This window comes from Archocentrus centrarchus, chromosome 21 (genome assembly GCF_007364275.1).
Source record: "Archocentrus centrarchus isolate MPI-CPG fArcCen1 chromosome 21, fArcCen1, whole genome shotgun sequence".
Taxonomy (NCBI): domain Eukaryota; kingdom Metazoa; phylum Chordata; class Actinopteri; order Cichliformes; family Cichlidae; genus Archocentrus; species Archocentrus centrarchus.
The window spans coordinates 6,173,038-6,195,711 of record NC_044366.1 but is presented as its reverse complement, the minus strand read 5'-3'; the positions used below and the strand labels follow the sequence as shown (position 1 = coordinate 6,195,711).

Sequence of the window (22,674 nt, the reverse complement as noted above, 5' to 3'; positions counted from 1 at the left end):
GGCCTCCCTAATCAGACATCCGAGCAGTGTTTGGGAGGGAGGGGTTATTAGACCAAACAAGAAACAGATCTGAGCGCAGTGGTGAAGCTCAAAAGCTTGAATGTTTTTGTATATATTAACCAGTGTTAACGGTGGATTTTTTGTAACTATTTCTTGGTGGGTTGGAAATATTTTGGCCTCCCAAAATGCTAAACTCTTCTTTTAATGTTTATAAGCTGCATGCTAGTGAGAAAAAAAAAAACATGGTTTGGATTAAAATGCAACAGCTGCTAACAGATGTTTCTTGGTTGCCCTGGTGACATGCCACCTCTTTCACTGGACAAAATACATGCTACAGACAGAAAAAAAACAAAAACAAAGCATACTTCCTATTGTAATATATTACTTACAAAGCCATGCTGACTGTCATGAACGTGAACAAATAGACTCCTCCTTCATTTCTGCCCAGCTTGGTGCTTCTCATCTCTTCTTTAATTTTTTTTCCCCCCATTCATCAGCTTTTATAAGTGCCAGTACCAAAAGATCAGCAATTAGCTAATACCAGCCAATAAATCAATCTCTAGACTATTTTATGGGTTGTTTTTTTTTTAGGTCACTTTGCCTTTAATAGATAGTGTACAGTGAAGAGAGACACAGGAAAGTGGGGAGAGAGAAAAAGGTGAAAACACGCAGCAAAGGGCCACGAGTCGGCCGCGAACCTCGTCCGCCTGCACCGCAGCCATGCGGCGTACATGGCTGCCTGCTCACCCACTGAGCCACTATCGAGGACTATTTTGTACTTCGTTATGAGACAGTGTTGAATAAATAAGTTACACATGGCTGCTAAATACTCAGTGTTTTGATTATGCAGTGTTGCGCCCACAGCTGACCGCTTTGGAGGAGTGATTTTACTGCATTATTGTTTTAAGTTTTATTGCCTTTTTTTAAGTGTTCCTCCATCTCTGCAGCAGAAATGACATCACAGTTAAAGCCTGTGCTCAGCTGTGTTTGCTGGGTGAACTCTAACTCAGCAGCAGAGCTGTTCTTGCTTTAGCGACGTGTAGCTTCCTTGTTGTCAGACTTACAGATGTTTGCAGTTGTTCACCACCTTTTCATCTTTGGTTTTAGACTAATTAGCGCTTGCTGGGAACTTTGTAATGAGCTGTCATCAGCTCAATTAATGCTACCTTCTCTTCTGTAACTGTGCTACATGCTCCACTCCACCCCTTTCCCCATCATACATATGCTCACAGTGACAACCAGAAATAGAAGTCTGGTGACAGAGAGAAATTATGACTGAAGCTAGCACAGTCATCAATGAGTGCAAAATGCATTAGAGATGCTCACATAAGTTAAAAATTGTTTTAATTTTCATATTTTTCTTTATTTTTTTCTTTATTAGCTTACTGAAAGGCTGATTCAGTCGAACTTGAAAATCAACAAGTAACCTTGTTGCCACAAACATCACTGCGGACAGTGCTATAGCGGTTGGAAAGACACAGTGTTCAATAATAAAGACTCAGGATACAGTGGAAGCAGAAGAGGCTGACACACAATGCTTTAAAATACACCAACACTGATATGTGAACAGTTTACTGTGGTGGTCAGAGTCACGTGTCACCTGACACATGAGCTCGTTAACACCTTTGGCACCTGCAGCTGTCTGCCACCTCTTAACAAAGGCACTATGATCATTAGACCTGGAGCAGGATGAACACTTTTAGTGAGCATACATTTTTTACCTTTCTTTACAAGTCAGCATGTTATGTTTTTTGTTCACAGGTTTCTAGGTGTTGCTGTTAGGAAAAAAAACAAAAAACACAACAGCATCACAAAGAGGTGCAAAAAGCACCAAGTCCAACAAGCCAAGTTGGCAATTTTTTCTGAGTCATTTGTTCTCATGCCACAAATATCACTCAGTTGACCCTGTTCTCATAGCAACACGTGAAATCGTCAGGATAACGCAATCTATGCGTTTTTGTTCATGGGCACAAATCCCCCCTGGCAACTGTTGTATTTTAAACCAAACATGATCTTTTTCTAAACCTAACCAAGTAATTTCTAAAATAATAAATAACACATTTTAAATTAGTGTACAAGCCACGTGCGCTTAGACCCGCATGGCTTAATCCCTGAGACAAGCATATGCTACTGGCAGGACCAACCAGGTAGCCCCTTGGGCAGCTGTCTGGCTGTGAAAGCCCCAGCACGACGCATGCTGGGGGTTACTTGAACCAAACAAGGGCAAAGCAACAGATGCAGCATGGGGGGGTTCACTAGGGCACCCTACTCATGCAAGTGTGTTTGCCGAAGGTCCTGCCGACTGCACGGGAATGAGACAAAGCGCCACCCTCGGAGAACTAATAGGTGTTGCCTGCAAGGCTCTGAGCAGGCCTGTTTATATTGCCTCAAAAATACATGCACACTTCAGGTGGGCTTCAAGCAGACTTCAATCACTTAGGAAAGATGGTGCCTCTCACTACCAAGCAGTCACATCCAGGGGGAAACATGGGGGAATCCTCCTCATACAAGGCCCCGCAGGAGTAGAGGCAAACTATCAAAGTGCCAGTGCAACGGTCAAGTCTGGCTTTTAGGACTCAAACTATGTGAGCAGTGAAATGATTCATTCCAACACTCCAGCTTCCAAACATGGATGTTTTTGCCCTGTAAGAGTGGCCAATATTACTTTCACATACACTGATATGAACTGGTACATAACGTGTTCAAGGACACGAATATATACATGGGAAATTCAAGCATAGGAAGACAAAAAACTGGAAAATGCATGAAAACAACTGGAATCAGTAGATGAAAAGTTGTGACAAACTGGTGTGAAATTGTGTTGCACAATTAATTTGTTGAACAAGTGAACTTAAAACGCATGGAAGATTTTTTTTTTTTTAACTTAACCCTTCTACTACCACAGGGGTCACTGACATCTGCTACCTGTCCTGTCTAAGAAGTAATTTCAGCTACTTTGATTTTTATTTTAAAATGAGTGACTCCACTTTTTAAAGAATTTAGAACAAATCAGATCATCAACTATCTAAAGCAAAGGCTCATAAGCCACAACAACCATGAATGTGGCCATTTAACCCATAATTCAAAAATATTACAGACACTTAAATCTTTCTTACTTACATCCCTCACCATTCAAAAATTTAGAAAAGGATTACATCATTATTTTATAAGTCAACTACACATTATAAAACTCAAAAGCAAACCAGACATCTACCAAACAATATCTGTAAACCAGTGACGTGCAGTCAGGGGAGGCAGGTGAGGCACGGCCTCACCTGTCATCGTGGAAATATAAAATTAAAAAATAAATTAAATGGTTATATTCATTCAGTGATTTGTATTTTAAAGTTCTTTTCCATTTAACTACACCATTTTTAGATTAGTTTTTTCAAAATCGCTGAATTTTCGCATTTGCCGGTCAAATACTAAGAGACGAACGGTGAGGCACCAGCCCGGCGAGCCGCACCACGGATTGCGCAATCCGTGGTGCGGCTCAGTATAGTCATTGCCAATGACTACTAACTGTGCTGGCATGCTATGCAGTGAGACCGGATTACTTTCCCTTTGCATGTGGCTATTAAAATGTTCTAACACTTTTACTATATGAACTAAATTTCCATATTTTAGCTGGTGTATATAATGCACAGTTTATTTTTTTGTTTTTTTCATTAACAACTGTATGTGTGTGTAATGCATTCTTGTGTTGAGCGATCATGAAACTGCTGCGAAGAGACACTAGGTGAGGCACGCAGTTCTCGTGCCTCATGGTAGGGGGCGCTGGTGATCCCAGGGACTCTACGACTCCTCGGTGGCAAGCTACCATAAACAGTTAGCAAGGCCAGTTAGTTTTTCCTGTTGCTTGGCCTTATGTTCAACATGGAAGATTACATAACTCAACTGAAAGAATTTTCTAAACTGGACTTTCAATCGAAGCAGAAGATAATAATTAAAGGAAGACCAACACCGGAGCTAAAAGGTTTGCTTCAGACTATGTTAATGTTAAACAAAACAACTGTTGCCAATCAAATGGTGAATAAGCTATATGTTTGTAAATCTGATGTGATGACCTCAGTGCCTCACCAGTCACGACCCTCACCGCACGTCACTGCTGTAAACATAAATGCTTTCTAAGCATGCAAGAAAGATATTTACAAACTTTCACTGTAAATTAAATAACCTCAACAGTCAAGAAATGCACAAATTAAACATAAAGCTCATATTTATCAAAAGGTAATATAAAACAAAGAGGGGTTTGCTTTTAGAGAGGAATGAATGCAAGCCATTGGAGAAAAAACATTTTCAACAGTGTGCTGTGTAACTATGTAACAAAGCGCACTAACTTTAGCACACGGAGCACCAAACAAAAGGGGGTTGTTTTACTCACGGTACTGAGATGGAAGTCATTCTTTTTGTGGGGACGAATTACTTAAAGGCCCACGTCGGTTCATTTTCCCGCTGGAGCTGTGTCCGCACAGCCGCTTGGCTAGCTGACAGCATCGGCAGCACACCTGCTAGCTGTGCTAGCTTAGCTCAGTGAACGTTTCAGTCCCGGCTGAGTGCAGTGTGGAGGTTGCGGGCTTTATTTCAGTTCTTTAGGTTTTCTTGCAGCTTCACAGTGGCTTCCTCTCATTTAGAAGGTTATTATTAAAGGAGCAAACTTCAGAACATCGCTGTCTCCACACAGACCTTTAGGAATAAGTTCCTTGGCTTTGGACAGCTGGTGGCAGCAGCACCACCTCACCACACCAGTGGGCTATGCTGGCTAATTAAACAGTGAGAGAAGCGCCCCAATTTTTGAACTTCTCTCTTATGAATGTAATATAATAAACTCTAGGCTTGGTGTGGCCATTCTGTGTCTTTATAAAAGTACAAATTATTACTTGTTAAGTGGTACTTGAACTTTCCCAGGGTGCTGCAGGTAGTTTGTTCCAGACATCTTGATGAAATTGCCACTTCTTTTATGGATTTTGGTCACCTCAGGTTTTTCTAACTCCACTGATATTAATCTTGTGCTGTGCTGTAGCACTCTTATTGTTCTGACTATCCAGCTAAATATGGACAACCTTTAGCCACTACAGTTTAATTCACAGGAATATCTGCAGATATGCAACATGCACACCTGCATTCCATATTTATGCAAAAAAAAAAAAACCCTAAAAAATCACACTTTTCTATGGTGCAAATACAGTAGGCTATATCATGGTATACAGCCTAAATACTGTAAGGCTACATCTGTTCATCACCAACGAATTTAGAACCAATCTTATGTCTCCCTGATGATGTTGTACGATATACACGAATGTGCATATAAAGTTGTCCACAGTAGATATTTTTAAGTTGAATTTTAGAGGTCACCCTTGCTTCAGTGCAGTTGCCGTGATTGCTTTCCCTGCTGATTTTTCCCTGTTTTTATCCAAAGGGGGTGATGTATGTGTGTGTGTGTGTGTGTGTGTGTGTGTGGGGTGTACACTAATTTTTATGTATCTTCTTTTCATCTTTGTTTTCATTGGATATGATTGTTCCATTTTCATATACAAGCACACAAAGTAAACTGTAGCCTAAGGTTGTGTCTGGCTGGAAATTAGAACCTGTAGCCAAACGAGTCTCCACAAGGAGCAGAAAATAGAGATGGGGGGGATCCCCTGGGGCTGCTTGATAACTCTTGAAAATTTAAACCTCAAACTTGCAGGTAATGATAACAGCAAAAACTCCACAGAGTGGGTGATTACATCAGATTGCACACTGTATCTGCAGAAGGCACAATATTAACATTTGCATTGTGTTGTCTGAGTGAAATGACAATAGCCAAAAGGTTTATGGAGCAGCACACTAACCACGGGATACTTGGAACTGTGAAAAAGATTGAATTCAGGCTCTGTATCACATGACACATGATATATTAACGTTCATGTAAATAAAGGTCATTCCTAACTTGGCAACTGAAGACTGAAACTTTTCCTTTATTCATTAACGATTGCTTTGTAATAGACTGTACATAGACAAGATTAGGACAGGACACTGAGTCATTTCTTAAAACTTTTTTTTTTAACACTAAAGCAGCTACGACTTTTTGGCACGGTCATCTGTGCATACAGACTGGCCTGTTTGCTGTTAAGGCAGAGGAGAGCAAAGTAATTTAACTAACTGTAATGAGGGCACGGGAGGAAGACCTTAATGTCTGACTCAGAGGAAAAAGCCTTTTAGCCGCGAAGGCTTTGCCACTAAGGATTCTGCAAGTCATCGTGCTGCACCTTCAAGTGAGCATGGATATAAAAAAAAAAGAGAGAGATTCAATGTATTCATTCATTATCATTTAGTTTCATCTCGATGGCACGGTGCAAATTATTTTGTTCCTGCAGTGGTCAGTTCAGTGTCTCCACTGTATTCTTAAATGGTTCGTGAAGAAGAGCTCAGCAGAATTTTCTCTCTCCTCTCATCTGGCCTTCAATTAAAAACCAAACAAGTGATTGCTTTTTCTTCACTTTTGAATTTTTAACAGAGCGAATGGAAAAAAATACCCAGGGGGGAGTTGAGTGTGATTACATGCTGTTACCACTGGATCTTTTCAGCACAATTATGTGTCATTCATAAAACAAATATTGTGCAGGGAGTTCATAAACGTGATGCCTAGCCACACTGTATTTGCATGGGCTCTGCAGTTTTGAGTTTTAGCCTAAAGTCATCACTTATTTTTAATTGAGGCATTTATGGTTAATAAACTCCAGAAAACAAACGCATTATTTTGTGCTCTAGACATGAGGAGTGTGCACTGTCACAAACTAATGAAGCACTAAACGTTAGTTAAATCACTGACAGCCTAATGCAGTGTCAAACCTGTATATAGATTAATGACTTTAGAAACAGTTTTATGTGGCATACAGCTGAAATATGAAGCAGTTACCACATCTGCACAAACACTGCAAACTGCTGTCTTATAATAATGTAAACCAACAGAGCTGGAGTTGATATCATCCGGTGTGTTCCGCCTGCTTGTGAACTCACATTTGTGTTTGTGTGATGTTGTGTTTCTCAGGTGACTGGCTGGCTGGAATACCACCGTACTCCTTCTCCTTCTGAGGACATCCTATCAGCTGGACCACCAGTTTTACCTCCCCCCAGCATGGAGCCCACAAAAGTCCAGTCAGAGGGTGGCCTCAATGTCACCCTGACCATCCGCCTCCTCATGCATGGAAAAGTAAGTGAGCACAGAGTTTTATGCTGACTGTATACTGGATGAAAAGTGAGAAGCACGCGGAGGAATTTATTTCTTCATTTGAGGATCCTGAATAATGAACTAATTCCACACACGATTAATTCAGGACTTCATTTGTGTTCCACTGGTCTGCAGCTGAAATGCTTTCAAAACAAATGTAGTCAAATGTAGTTTATTAATTTTGGGTAAGAGACAGTGACTATTTTGCTTAAAGTTTGTTGGTTGGTTGCATGATACTGTATGCTACCAGCTCAGTCCTAAGATCAAAAGGTCTTAATAGAAACCAGAAATGACTCAAGTACATTTTGTCCCTGAACTTTAGCAAAAATGGTCCAAATGATGGTTGGTGCTAATTTTCAGATGGTCACTCTTCCTAAACTTTTAATCCAACTTTGATGAAATGAAATTGGAATTATATCAAATATGCAATGCAATTATCAAATTTCCCATCTCATGTTATTTCTATCTGACCCTGGGTTTGACCTTTCTAGTAGCAGGACATCTGTAAAGCTGCCAAGTAATATGTTTATTTAAAGCATATTAAAATATCCCACAAGCAATATATTTCATTATCAATGTGCTATTGAAGGTCATAGAACCTGTACCGATGAACTGCACATAATTTCATCTATTGGTACACTACATTGTTAAATATTTAATTAAAATACGTTTGTTTGTGGAGACCTCAACAGACAGAAACATGTCATAAAATTCTGGGTAACTGATGAGACATTTCCCCATGTTACAACAGCCTGACAGGCTGGGCTCTAAATAATAAGTAATCTTTCTCCATTTTTTTGTGTGTTTGTTTCTTTTTGTAAAATTAGGTTGATTATCCCTGATTTGTTTCTATGCTTTCAAAAATAGTGTTTCATATTAACATGCCTCTATTTAGACTTTTTCCCCCTGGTTTTTAAACTATGATACGTGATTAAGAAAGCTTCATAGTCTAGTGGTTAACACATACACCTACCATGCAAAAAATATCCAGTTCAAGACTGGGAGAACACACAGATCCTTGTCATGAAAGTCTGCATCAAATTAAATATGTGGATCTATCCACAGTGGTGACCCATTGTAAGTAAGCATCCTTATCATAACCCTTGACATATGAACAGACCATAAATTGATGAGAAGACATGAATAATTTCATGACAAAATGATGCTTGTTCTTGGTGCTGCCTAATATTTGGAATTTATGTTCCATCATTGGCGTTCGTTTGCGTAGCGCTTCGACTACACAGAGAAAGGGACTGTATGAATTCAACCAACACAGAGGCTACAGAGAAGCACCTGAGTGCCAAAACCCACAGAAAAAAAGTAAAAATAAAAGTACCCAAAAAGTAAAACAAGCAGCGTACTACTCAGCCTGTGAAGTCTCGCAATATTATCATAAATCACAGCATACTGGAAGCCGCGGGGCTGAGACATTGACTAGCATCAACATTCAGGTCCAGATAGCCATCTTTGTTGTGTGTAATTTTCCAATCTCCTTCCTCCCTCAGTTCCTTCCATCTATCTACTTGTCTAATAAAGGCCTAAAGTGCTTGAAAAATGAATGGTGAACAAAGAGTTTGAAAAATGTTTAGGAAGTGCCAATGAAATATGCAATTTGTCCAATTAAGGGAACCCTTGGATACCACAATAGCTTTGCCTTCACTACGGTCCAGATCTGCTTGCCTAAAAGCACCACAGTAACATATCCGTGCCTACTTATGCTGCATCTACTTATATTCTGTAAGATCAACAAAATAAGGTAATAACAGTAGATGTATTTGGCCTTCCCATACCAAAGTTCAGCTTTGCTGTACTTTTACTTTACTTCATTGTGGGGTTATGTAAGCAAGCTTCACTGGGGCTCATAGGCCTTTGGAGAATTCAAGACTTTAAGACTGCAAATCTCCTGCTTCTGTGATTCTCTGCTGCTGACTCAGCTCAGCGCGTTCTTGTTTGCCCTTAGTATTTTCAGATTTCCCAGGGCATGGTGTATAACCTGTAAATGGGCACCAACTTTTTATCAGTGCTTATTTTTTTCAGACACAAATGTGTAGCATCTGTGTCTCCCACGTTTTACTCTTTAAGCAGTGATCAGAGTTTGTTTGATTGCTCATCTGCTTTCCTTTCCATCCCCCACTGCATGTGCTTCATTACTTTGTAAATGATAGCTGCATGCACCGGGCCTTACTTTACTATCAGTGTAGAGTTTCTTAAAAAGAGCAAATTACTGTAGGTGTAGAACTGAATGAAAGTTATGTAACACTAGCTCAGTTACAAGTTTGCTTAAAGCTAGGCAGCTAGGAAACCCACACCACACATGTGTAGGTGATAATGTTGGTAGATTCTGCAGCACAAAGAATGAAGCCCACACCTTCTCCTTGCCTGGTGTGCCCAGCAGTCCCTGCGTGGCCGTGCAGGTCAGCCACTGCGTGGCTGTTCATGTAATCGCTTTAAAAGCCGGTGACCTGTTGACTGTTTGAATAACCCCACAGCCTGGCAGGGACATAACCACAACTGCCACAAGAGAGGACTTTGGCAGGATTACCAAAGTCCTTTCTCCACAGCAGTGAAGCCCTCACACTGGGAAACTATTGGGCTGGATTAGGTATTGGAACATTTTCCTCACTATCTATTGAGGGCAGGCAACTCTCCAGCATCCTGTTACACTTTCAAATGACTTTTTTTCCCCTCCTTTTGTGAAGCCCAGAAAATGCTTTTTGGTTGGCTCATCTGTGTGTCCCTGAAGTTGGGATGTACAGTAATAGTCCAGATGCCATTCCCCTTCCTCCCTCTGGATTCTATATGAACAAAACCAGTCATTCAAGAAGCTTGCATCTCAGCCATCTTTGCAATTCCTGGCAGTTATTAGGGGATAACATGACCAAATATATAGAATCACCACTCAAATATGATTAAAACAAGGCTTCAGTGGTTAGCCCTGAAAGCACATTGCATTTGGCAAGGGAGTGTATTTACCAGGACTTGTCCTTTTATTCTGTTTTAGGCACAAATTTCTTAAAGTACTTAGAGCAAAACTAAAAAATATTAAATTTGTTTGCATGTTTTGGAGCTCTGTGGTAGGCCACCTGTCAGATTTGAGGATGTCTAATTTAGAGCTGACATTGGGCATAATCATGTTCATTATTATATTATTTTAAATAAGAATGTTAGTCTTTGGAAATTCTTTTGGAGATTTTATGTAGCGCATGATAAATATAAATGTTGCTAAGGGTAGAACGTGGCACCGTGAACTGCAACTGCCCACAGCTTTAGCGTCACGATGGACGTAACCCTCACACTTACTGAGGAGAGGTCAGGGAGTGTTGACGCTTGCAGCCAGCGCTGCCTCTGTGTGTTTTACCAGCTGTGCCACACCAAGCCCACGAAGAGTGTTTACACAAGTACGCAAAGTGTGACCCTGAACATGACCGTCTTCACGCCCCGGCACAGGTTTTATACCCTGTTTGGAAAAACGGAAGCAAGCAGTGAAAATACAAATAAAGCATCGTTTCTAAAAGAAAATCTGTTTTTTGGGGGGTTTTTTTTCACTTTTTCTTATTGTGTTTTCATATTGCAGGAGGTTGGAAGTATAATTGGAAAGGTATGTATTTTTATGTCCATACTTATAAAAAATTACATTCCTGTTTTAATATACTTTGATACACTGATATACTTAGTTTTTTTGTTTTTTTCCAGAAAGGAGAAACAGTAAAAAAGATGCGAGAAGAGGTGGGTTTGAATATTAAAAAGTAGAAATTAAATTATTCATTAACAACAATATTTACCCCCCCCCCCCCCCAAAAAAAAAAAAAAAAAAGATTGCAATGAATACCGGCCTAAACTTTGGAACATACATTATTCAAATTTGCTCAATATCCTATCAAATAATAAATGTTTCATATCATCGCCATTGAGAACCAGTGTATTTGCTGGTCTTCCAGAGTGGAGCGCGAATCAATATTTCTGAGGGCAACTGTCCAGAGAGGATCGTTACCATAACTGGACCAACAGACACCATCTTCAAGGCTTTTGCTATGATCGCCTACAAATTTGAGGAGGTATGATCAGTTTGCACAATCAAAACTTGCTCATCTTGTATATAAATTAGTAGTTCAAGAGATTCTGCAGTTTTCCCACATTTCTCAGTTTGAGATAAAGATCAGTCTGCAAACACAATCTCAGCGTTTGTAATTAGATAAAACCAGACCAGACTTTTCTCATGCACAAATATACAGTAAACCTGCAAAAGGAATCTGTATCACTCAACAGTAAGAGGTGAATTTTCAGCTATCTTTCCATTGATGGGTGTCTTTGATGTCTGTCCTCTAGCTGATGCTGTGTAAGTACTGTGACTGGAACTTGTAAGAGGAGACTGACTGCTGATCTGTCGGTGATCTGTGTAAAATCTGCCACACGAATAGGCTGGGTATTTACAGCAGGGTACATTCAACCAGCAGAGAAGACAAAAATACTTTAAAAAAAAGTGTTTTTGCAGGTCATTTTGTACCAACTTTGAAGTGGATTTATGGAAATGGATTTATGCGCACAGTCATTACTAACATAATTAACATCATGAATGTATGGGCATCACATCAAGAAAATATTACCCTTACAAAATAAAATATGTGTTGTTGTTTTCCAGGACATAATCAATTCCATGAGCAACAGTCCAGCAACCAGCAAGCCTCCTGTCACCTTAAGGCTTGTTGTGCCAGCCAGTCAGTGTGGCTCCCTCATAGGGAAAGGAGGCTCCAAAATAAAAGAAATGAGAGAGGTGTGTGAAACATTTTTATGAATGAGTTATTAATTATGATTAAGATAGAGGAGTCCATTTTTTTTTTCACTTTTAGCTCGTTACTTTAAGACAAACAAACATTAAAAATCTATTGCAGCTAAATAGTTTTATTTTATGGGTTTACATTCTTCATGAATAATTAAATGTCACATCTTTGAAAATTAATTCATAATTTAATTAAACGGTGTCATTTTTTCCCCCTAATTCATTAACCGAAGGGATTGCTTTAATTTGATTATACACTATGTATTAATGCATTAACCCTAAAACACTAATGAGGGGTGATTTTCACCCATATGAAAGTGAGAGTGATAGTGTTAGAAAACTCATGTGAGTGTTCTAAGGTTAATTAAATATCTGTAACATTCAGCAATAGTTATGACCCTACAGCTGCAGGACATTTAGTGAGTACAAGCAGAGTGTGTATCAAGTTTTCGCACACAAACCTTTTTTTTTTTTTTTTTTTAAAATCAGGATTGACTCACAAGCCGTGCTCGCTGTTACTCTGCATAGATGCTTGTTTGAATTATCCTACCAGTGCAAGCCAGTGACTGCCTGTGCTCATGCAGAAATACTGCCACCACAGTGGGTAACCTCTGTAGAAGAACACAGATGTTCAGATGCTGATCTCTGTCCATCTTTGGTTTTAGCTGGACTCAAAGTGTGCAGAGCTGTGAGTTTAGAGCTTGGTGATTATGGTAGCTAAATTATATTTTGCATTAATTTAATAGTTGTAATGATAATAATGCTCAAACCATAACCAAAACCCTGACAAGGTGTCAAACTGTGAATGTTTCCTTTTTGCGGTGTATACCTTCAGAAGCCATCACAGTACCACATCTGCACACTACCAGTATAAACAGTGGTGACATGTCACTACACCAGAAAGAAATGTCCACCTCTTGTTGCTGGTGCTGGAGGCAAAGTCAGTGTATTTTATATTCTCGGTGGCAGGAACATTTATTTCAATATTTGATGCAAAGCATTCCAATAATTGTTGAGCTACTTCGGTCGGGATCAAAGCGGTGGACCGACCAAATGCCACTGCTATCACTAGAGCCACACTGCAAGCGTGTCTAAATAAATAAATAAATAAAAATAAATGAAATATCAACAAACCTTTAAAAATGCCAGGTGACAGTACAGGGAAGCAAATGACATTTGCTGCAAACTCATTATGAGCAGACAGTGTCTGAACTGTCCACGTGCTGCCCAATGTACAAGCCAGACATTTTCTGCAGATCTAAACCTTAACTGTAAATTTTGTCTATTCTGTAGTGCATTATAGAAAATTATGATGACAAACCACAAGAATCTGGATGGCTTATATTTTGTATGAAGGAAAAAAAAGCCTTCAAACATGAAACTAATGTGATTTTAAACTCCTCAGACGTCTTAACTGTGCTGTGGCTCGTCTGCTCTGCCTGAGCAGCAGGATCTCAGTTACAGTCGGCTCTCTCGGTGCCACCCCTCAGTTCATCCACGGCCTGAGAAAAAGAGCTGTTTTAGCTCCTCCTGCTTTAAGTCCACTCTTGGTTTGAGCAAATTTCCTTCTGATTGGCTCCCCTCTCAAGAAAATCAAGTGGGCGGGGCTTCTTTCAGAATTGCGAGCCTAAAGGGGATTTATATTAGGGCAGGGATCCTCAAATCCAGGCCTCGAGGTCCGGTGTCCTGCAGCTTTTAGATGTTTCCCTGAGCCAACACACCTGAATCAAATGGCTGAATTACCTCCTCAGTATGCAGTCAAGTTCTCCAGAGTCCTGCTAATGACTTCTATATTTGACTCAGGTGTGTTGAAGCAGAGACACATCTAAAAGTTGCAGGACACTGGCCCTCGAGGCCTGGATATGAGGATCCCTGTATTAGGGATATCTGCTCCCCCAGACATCATACAGAGCCAAGAATAGAAACCCTAAAAAAAAACCCAAAAACCAAAAAAAAAACCTGTGAACCCTGAGCTTTTGACTAACAGGGAACTTTGGCCATTTTTAATACGAGTATCCATCACTCGAACACTGTATATATTATATAGTAGCTTATATAGCATAACAGGTCCACTTTAAGTAGTTGGCATATGAAATATTTACAGGTGAGCTATTACAACAGTTTTGAAAAATAGTGTGTATATATATATATATATATATTACTGCTTTGCATGAGTGTCATTAAGTCACAGTCAGTATCACAAAGATTGACAGAGTTCAGCTGCTGTACATGAAGTTATATCTGCAAAGATTCATTTTTGAAATAATTTGTGGAGAGACATGTAAATGACAACATCCCATTATCCAAAAATAGCAACTTTTTTTGGCAATGGTTTTAAAAGTGGTGCAATTAGTAGTGTTGTAGTACTCGAGATCGGTCTTGGTCTCGAGACCGGTCTCGAGACCGCTTTTTGATGGTCTCGGTCTTGTCATGGACTCGACCACATTTGGTCTCGGTCTTGTCATGGACTCGGACCTTGCGGACTCGGGATTTTATTTCAAGACCAGTCAAGACCACAGCTGTGGAAATATCACTAAATTGCCAGAATACTGTCCAATTTATTTGTTAACATCTTTGCTTTTATTGGATGCAAAACGTACTGATTCAAATCCAACAAATATTGCGCTCCTCTGCCTCTCAAAAGAGCGCACCTCACAGACTCCGCCCCGGCTAGGTCGCTGCTATTATCGCTGCTTACGCCTGTATCATTTCACCGCAGTTTGCAATCTACCACAGAGCACGGACAGTTTCATTCACAGTGTGTACGTTTGATCTCACTATGGTCACGCGTGTGCTGCATAAATCGAAATAACCGCATGAACACGAAGAGAAGTAAGAGGGAAAATGAAGATCAAAGGAAAATTTCAGGCTTCCGATTCAACAAAAAAATCCCAGCATGAAAGGTAAATACCAACCTTCATGTATTTTGATACACAAACTAAAAATTTAATGCAAGTTGTAGGGCTGCAACGATTCTTGGAATAACGCAATTCGATTATTAAAAATCCTCGACACAAATTTGTTGCTTTGATGTTTCGTTTCAGTTCTGCAGCTCAGGTGTCTCAGTGTAAGCGGAGCATTTCCAAAAAAAACAAAAACAACCCTTTAACACGAGTGGATCCCTGAGATGTTTTTTCACGCCCCCACTTCTCTGTGCTGTGAGTGCGCATGTTTGAATGTGCGCAGGATGTGTGCAGAGGATGTCAGCTGTTATTTTTTTCTTTACGTCAGCTGTAGCCACCAGAACAGATCTATAACCACAGTGTACTGGGGAAAGGGGGGCTGCCATTAGCACTAGCAATCGTTCGGTGCCCCCTCCACCCCCTTCAGTACAGAGGGGCTCCGTCAAAATGTTTTTATCAACCACCTGATCAGCAACATGAAGAACAGAGAACTTTGTAGCTGCTCCATCCACCCTGTTTGTTTCACACAGAGAAACATCTGCAGTACGGAAGTTAAAATAAGCTGATGAGTTGTTAAAATGAAAAATTATTTCTTATCCAATTACTTGATTAATTGACAGAGTAATCAATTGAATACTTGATTACTAAAATAATTGATAGTTGCAGCCCTACTTGTATTCAGAAAGCCATAGTCAAACATTAGTTTTCAGCACCAGTAGAGCTATGAGAGGCCTTCAAGAATAAAATACTACAGTTCCCAGCAAGATGATGTCACTTCCTATTGTTGCATTAAAAACGTGATAGTTTATGCTCACAACATGGTGGCTGATATTCAAATGTAGGAAATGCTATTAGCAGCTGAGGAATCTGGATTATGTTTTTGTTGTGTATTTTTTTATGTGATTTCTGCAAACACAGTGGAAGGAAACGGCACTCTGGGACACATTAAATGCTTGATGTATAAATGTAACTTTTCTGGATTATATGCAAAAATGATCATTCTATCGATCTAATAAGGCCTGATTTAGAGTTCTGCATTGATCCTTTGTGTATAACTGAAAATCCTCTCTGAAGCAAACCTGACATGCACCTCGAGAAATGTAACTACATGTCCAAAAAAAACTGATTACTGCTTTCTGGTTATGTCTTAGGCCCCATCACTCAATTAACAAGTGGGAGCGGCATTTAGTGGTTAGTATTAGCTTACTAATTAGCATTAGCATTAGTGCTGGGGTGAGAAATATTTCTTGCTAGAACCCTGAAGTTACCAATGGTAACGGCAGAGAAGTAAGTAAGTTGTTTCTCCGCCATTCATACATTGAGCTAGTGGTGGGCAGATCGATCCTAATATCAATAATATGGATGACAATGTTGGTATTGGTATTGATCAATTTCAGTGTAATGAGATCGATACTTTGGCTTCAGTTTCTCTCCTGTATGCAGTGCTGAGGTTTCATCAAAGATGCGAGCTGACTGTCTAAGTGTCGCTCCTGTCACAGCACAGAGCACTTTGCTCCTCCCCTCCCCACAGTGTTTTGTTATACTGTCATGTGATGCATAACATATTTTATTTGGGAAAAAAAAGGATTTTGCTATGAAACATTTAAATCAAATTTAAATTTAAATTTGTAGAAAATTAGTGAATGAAGGAACATTTTTTTTTTTTTTTTTAAATTAAAAAAAAAAAAAAAAAATTTAAAAATTAAAAAAAAAAAAAAAAAAAAAAAAAAGAAGAAACATTTTTTATTAAATTTTTTTATTATACTTTCTGAAAAATCTACCTGGAAAAAAGTTTGCATTTGTTCTTGAGTGATGATTTTGTACACTTAATTTATGAAAAAAAATTCCAGACATCAATGTACAGTATGGGGAAAATTGTTTTGTTCTATTGTTTCAGAACAATAACTTTTATTTTGATAAAGTATTTTCTACTTACATATAAACTTTGCCCAATTCTATCCTGGGTTTTAACTAATTAATGATCCAAAGGAAAAAAATCTCAAACCAGTTAAACTTCATGGAAATTCTTCATAATTATTAAAAAGTATTGGTATCAGTATCGGTGATAATGGCCCTGTGTTTACTTTACATAGGATCGATACCAAATTATGAAGTGTTGCACACAACTACATTGAGCAGCATACACCAGGAGTGATTGACAGTGCTAAGACCCTCCTCCTGGCTCTGACTGGTTGTTTTTGACTGGGAGCGGTTCAGGGAGGAGGTGGAGGAGCTCCATTTTTTTCGCAGATTATCGGTCTCATACTGTCTGACATGGTGACAGTTTTAACAAATATGTAAAAACCAGATTTTTTATAAAAGTTACATCCTGCAGCTTTAATCTGTATAAGATTAAAGGCTTTAGTTCTTACTGTTGATGAGTGTTTGCCATTTTTTCAGTTTTACACATTTAGCTATGTGGTTTTGAAAAAGCACCCATTTTTACAAAGGTTGTTGGTTTAAAAACAACACAACTTTATGCATAGTTTATGAAAGGCAGAGAAAAGTTAAGACTATTGTGATGAACTATGAATAATTGTTTTACATTCTGTGATAAATGATGGAAGTCACCCAGGAGTATTAAATAAAGATGGTTATATTTATTTGAGCTGTGAGTGTTTAATATCAGGGTGATTTTATGGGAATGCGGATCTTTCAGATCAATTTGAGAAGTGATTTTGATCATGTTTCACATTTTATTGTGTCATGTAGTGTCAGGCACTGGTCTTGGTCTTGTCTCGGTCTCGCCCCCCCTCGGTCTTGGTCTCGACTGGTCTCGGACCCTAAAAGTCTTGGTCTTGTCTCGGTCTCGATACCCTCTGGTCTTGGTCTTGTCTCGGTCTCGGGTTAGGTGGTCTTGACTACAACACTAGCAATTAGAGATAATTATGAATAGCCGGTGGACACTAATGGTGGAGCGGTACATCTAAAACGTGTCTGAAATGCATCAGCTGTTGTCTACACTTGTTCCCCGGTGATGTGGCAAACACTGCACAGTGGCTGAGTGAGCAAGTGTGGGCGGGTGCTTCACTGTTGCCTTGTGGATGGAAGCTGAAAAAAACAAGATGTGGAGACAAAATATAGTTCTAAAGGCAACATGTTGTGACTCCAGGTGGCTTTATGTGGCAACTGAAGGCAATAACAAAGAAGAGGCCAAGCTAAGCATCCCAATTGCCATGATACTCTTATAAAGGCTAAAATTGAGTCTCTCATACAGCCTGCACCTAGAGTACTTGAAGTACTTTTCAGTTTTAATTTCCCTGCCAAAGTAAGTGCCTGTACTCTTGAGAGCGATGCAAAGCACAGCCGGAATGTGTTGCAGATAAATTTCTCTCAACGTGATCAAGCCTCTCTGAGTCCCTTCCTCTACTCTAGTCCACAGGGGCCCAGGTCCAGGTAGCAGGAGACATGCTGCCCAACTCCACAGAACGTGCAGTGACAATCTCTGGGACCCCAGAAGCCATCATTCAGTGTGTCAGACAAATCTGTGTGGTCATGCTGGAGGTAAAGTATGTACAGATTTAGCAAAATGACTTTAAGTGCCAATTTTGACTACTGTACTTCCAGTCTCCAAGAAAATGTATTGAACAGACTGAGTCTGAATTGCATTTCACTTCAGGCTAGACCTATACCATGACTCTAAGTATTTATATTCAGTGCTTGTGCTTCTGAAACACATTTTCTAAGAAATTGATTTTTGGATGGTCAGAACCACCTGGCAACAATTGTTGTCCATAAATGTCAACTTGACAGGCAACCTACTTGTGTTATTAAGTTGCCGAGACCGGCCTACATGTATGTTTTTTGTATTGTTGGAAAGTGAGAAATTATTTGCAGCATAGCAACATAGATTACAATTTAAATCATTCTGATGCAATTTAGAGGAAGCCATCTGTAATTATCGATCATTTTTGTGCATTAGTGTCCAACTGAACTGTCAGGGAAACAGTCAGTAACACCATTACTTTGTCTGGATATTGTATCTGAAGTGGATACTCCTCCTGCTGCATCACAGCAGCTACAGTTGAGATTTGATTAAGCCCTCTTGACTGTCTAGAATAGGCTTGTTGCTGCTGCACAGCACAAATCAGTAACTTGGTGTTATCATAGTAAGTTCAGAATCTGGGAGTCCCCTGCCTTCTCATTGCTGGCATAGGGGGAAAATAGTGTTGCATTTGCATGGTAATGCTTCAAGAATCCTTTTTGTGTTCATGAACAATATATTACTGACAGAAAATTATAACATTTCTCACCACATGACACTTTATTGCCGCATAATGATTTCTCTGCTTTCCTGCAATAAAGCACTTTGGAAAATCTGATTATATATGTGGATTGCAAAGTAGGCGGATGCTATCCTGCTTCATATGCATTATACTGCACACAGTGAAAAACCAAATGGAAAAATATTACAGTATTTTATGGAACTTTTTTGACATATATTTCTTTGTTAAGAAGACTTAGAAGAGAACAAGAGTACCACTAAATTTGTCCATTAAATATGAAGCTACGATGGCTATTCAGTGAGTGTAGCTTAGCATAACAACTTGAAAGATCGGGAAAAAGGTTTTCAGACCTCATCAAGAGCTAAGAAAAAAGGAACTACGACCACATTATAACCATTCACACCAAAATAATAGACTCTGATTTAACTGGGCACTAAATGCTGGTTTTTGAGCAGCAGCAGTTTCCTGGTTTGGAAAATGGGTAGAATAATGGACAGATTTTTATTGTTTTCTTTTCATTTAGCATGTTCTGTTACCTTCAGACAGAACAAGGTTAGTTAACTCATCCTGCCCGGCTAATTGGCGATTAACTTTAGTTAGTCTCCATTCTTCATGTTATGCTAAACTAAAACAATTGTTGTACAGTTGTGAGTTTGGTGCGCCTATATGAGCATTTTGCCTGCTTTAGATTGATTCTGCCTCATCTCTTTCCTTCCTTTCTCCTAGTCCCCACCAAAAGGTGCCACTATCCCTTACCGCCCAAAGCCCGCCTCCACCCCTGTCATTTTTTCTGGTGGCCAGGTAAGTGCTGAGCTAGCTTTAGCTTGTTAGTTTGTCCCTACAGCCAACTTGGGGCTTTTACTGCAGCATCAGCCTCTTACTGCAACTCTTACTCAAACATTTATTTGCACACTTGCAACTTCTGCAACCCTGTCTCCTAGAAATAAAGTTTCCATATGAGTAGATTTAGGTGCAGCATAGTAGCTGGCTGTTGTGTCTAAATTGTATTTTATTTTTTACTGACATTTATAAATTTGGGAGGAAGCAGCTGGTGTGCATGGCTGATGTACAGATCTTTCAGTTTTCACATTTCAGACTAGGACAGAAGGAAAGACGTAGGCAAGAAAGCGCTTTGAAAATATAATGTAATTAAACCTGCTGGGTCATAAGTTATAATGAGCTTCTTTTGTATTAATTAACAACAAAATGGTATGGGTATGTACTACAATAATACAGAGAAACCCCAACAGTCAAAACGACCTGCCTAGGATCCCTATCAGAAAAATTCCAGCAGAGAGGCTTTAGTCAAGATAGGAGTATTATTCTAACTGCAGTAATTTACATGTGGCTGTATGGCCTTTGCAGCAGTAGGACCTGCTCAAGCCAGAACTAATTATTGGTACCATGAAATGGAGAAGATCAGGTGGAGGTGGGTTGCAAAGCAGCTTGCAGAGCAACTGTATGCAGACTAAAATAGCTTAAGTGGCACTCCATATATAAGATTTTCCTTTTGGAGAAGTTAGCTGAGCCATCAGCTGATATGGACTGGAACTGACATCAGCCGATCTGTTAGCTTATTTTAGCTTGCTTAGTTTAAGTATTTTCCCATGACACTGACAGATAGAAAAATGAAGGTTCAGGGAAAGGTGGGAAAGCAAGAAAAACAAACAAAAACACACTAATATGACTTCTGTTTAAATTTGCGTTGTACAAATGATAACAGTCTTACCAGCAATGGCAAAAGTAGTATAAAATAGTTCAGGATATGAGCTGGAGTTGGTTAAATACACTCAACCATGACTTTATTAGGTACATGTTAGTAGTCCCAGGTTGGACCACCTTTTGACATCATAGACTCAACGTAGTCCTGGAACCATTCCTCAGAGATTTCACAGATCTCACAGTTGCTGATGATTTGCACATCCATGATTTGAATCCCCCATTTCAAATCCTGGAGCATCCCAATGATGTTGGATTGAGATCTGGTGACTGTGGAGGCCATTTGAGTACAGTATGTTCAAGAAACCAGTATGAGATGATTTAAGCTTTCTGACATGGTGCGTTATTCTGCTGGAAGCAGCCATCAGAAGGTGTGGACAATGAGGTCACAAAGAGATGGGCATGGTCAACAACAATAGTAAAGTAGGCTGTGGTGTTTAAACAATGCTCAATTGCTTACTTAGGGGGCCAAAGTGTGCCAAGAAATTATCCTCCACACCACCAGCAGCCTGAAGCAGATGGATCTATGTTCATGTTGTTCATGTCAAATTCTGACCCTACAATCTGAAAGTCAAAGCAGAAATTCAGACATATCAAACCAGGCAACATTTTTCCAGTCTACTGTTGACCAATTTTGGTGAATACATGTGAATTTTAGCCTTAGTTTCCGGTTTTTAGTTGACAGGAGTAGCATCCTGTCTGCTGCTGCAACCTATCTGCTTCAAAGTTAGAAAGGTGTGTTTAGAGATGCTCTTCTGCACACCTTGGTTCTAACAAATATTTAAGTTACTGTTACGTTCCTATCAGCTTGAAGCAGTCTGGCCATTCTCCTCTGACCTCAGGCACCAACAAGGCATTTTTACTCCGCGAACTGCTGCTCGCTGGATGTTTTCACTTTTTTGGAGCATTCTCTGTAAACCCCAGAGATAGTTGTGTGGTCAAATCCCAGCAGATCAGCAGTTTCTGAAATCCTCAGACCACCTTGTCTGGCATCGACAATCATGTCAGGTTCAAAGTTACTGAAATCATCTTTCTTCCCTATTCTGATGCTCAGTTTGAACTCTATCATATCTACATGCCTAAAAGCATTGAGTCCATGTGATTGGTGAGTGGATTTTAGTTGATAGTCATTGTTGGGTGAGTGCGCAGGATAGTGACAGAAGGAGGCAGGGAGGTGGGGATGGTAGCAGCACCATAATGTGTGATTCAGCAACAATGGCATTAATGTCAGCAAGAATGCTGGGCGAATACTAATGTCTGTCCAGCTAATACACATAATTTAACTGCAGATTTAGGCTAAAAGCTATTGAATGCATTAGAAAACTTAGTGAAAAAGAGACAAGACATAACTACTTGTAATGACTCCAATTTGGAAGCTTTACTTTAGTCTGGGAATCAGAACCATTGGGTGCTAAATAAAAGAAAAAGAAAGCACAACTGAAGCCTAATATGCTATGTTTAACTTTAGTATACACACACACACACACACACACACACACACACACACACACACAGTCTAGACTGGGATTTGAATAATTACCCACCTGAGACTGAGGCAGCTATTTTGTTTATACAGTTGAATCTATGAATTGAAACAAACCAAAGATGAGGAATCATAAAGCAGCTCAAAGTTGCACCAAATACACTTTATGGACATTATGAAATATTTAATGCCAGTCATGGGATTTATTTAATTTAATTTTTGTGTACTTCTAAGACTTGGATGTAAAATACAAGGTGTCTTTGCAATTCATCTACATATGACATGAGTTTCCTGATGCTGCTTCGAACGTGTTAATACTTAAGTAGATCATCAATTAATGTTAGTTAATGCCA

The 22,674-nt window shown here is 39.5% G+C and overlaps 1 protein-coding gene across 14 annotated transcripts in view; it reads left to right on the top strand.

Moving 5' to 3' along the window:
* pcbp3 (poly(rC) binding protein 3) overlaps positions 1-22,674 on the top strand; it is a 97,401-nt gene that overhangs the window by 63,039 nt on the left and 11,688 nt on the right. For 10 of the 14 annotated variants that reach the window (XM_030757683.1, XM_030757682.1, XM_030757681.1 and 7 more), the window contains 7 exons: positions 7,034-7,195; positions 10,788-10,811; positions 10,907-10,939; positions 11,152-11,268; positions 11,853-11,984; positions 18,269-18,397; positions 19,846-19,920. In XM_030757683.1, coding sequence (XP_030613543.1) covers positions 7,121-7,195; positions 10,788-10,811; positions 10,907-10,939; positions 11,152-11,268; positions 11,853-11,984; positions 18,269-18,397; positions 19,846-19,920 — 585 coding nt within the window. In that variant the 5' untranslated portion in view covers positions 7,034-7,120. The remainder of the gene's footprint in view (positions 1-7,033; positions 7,196-10,787; positions 10,812-10,906; positions 10,940-11,151; positions 11,269-11,852; positions 11,985-18,268; positions 18,398-19,845; positions 19,921-22,674) is intronic. The other 4 variants (XM_030757688.1, XM_030757687.1, XM_030757685.1 and 1 more) reach the window with 2 other exon arrangements.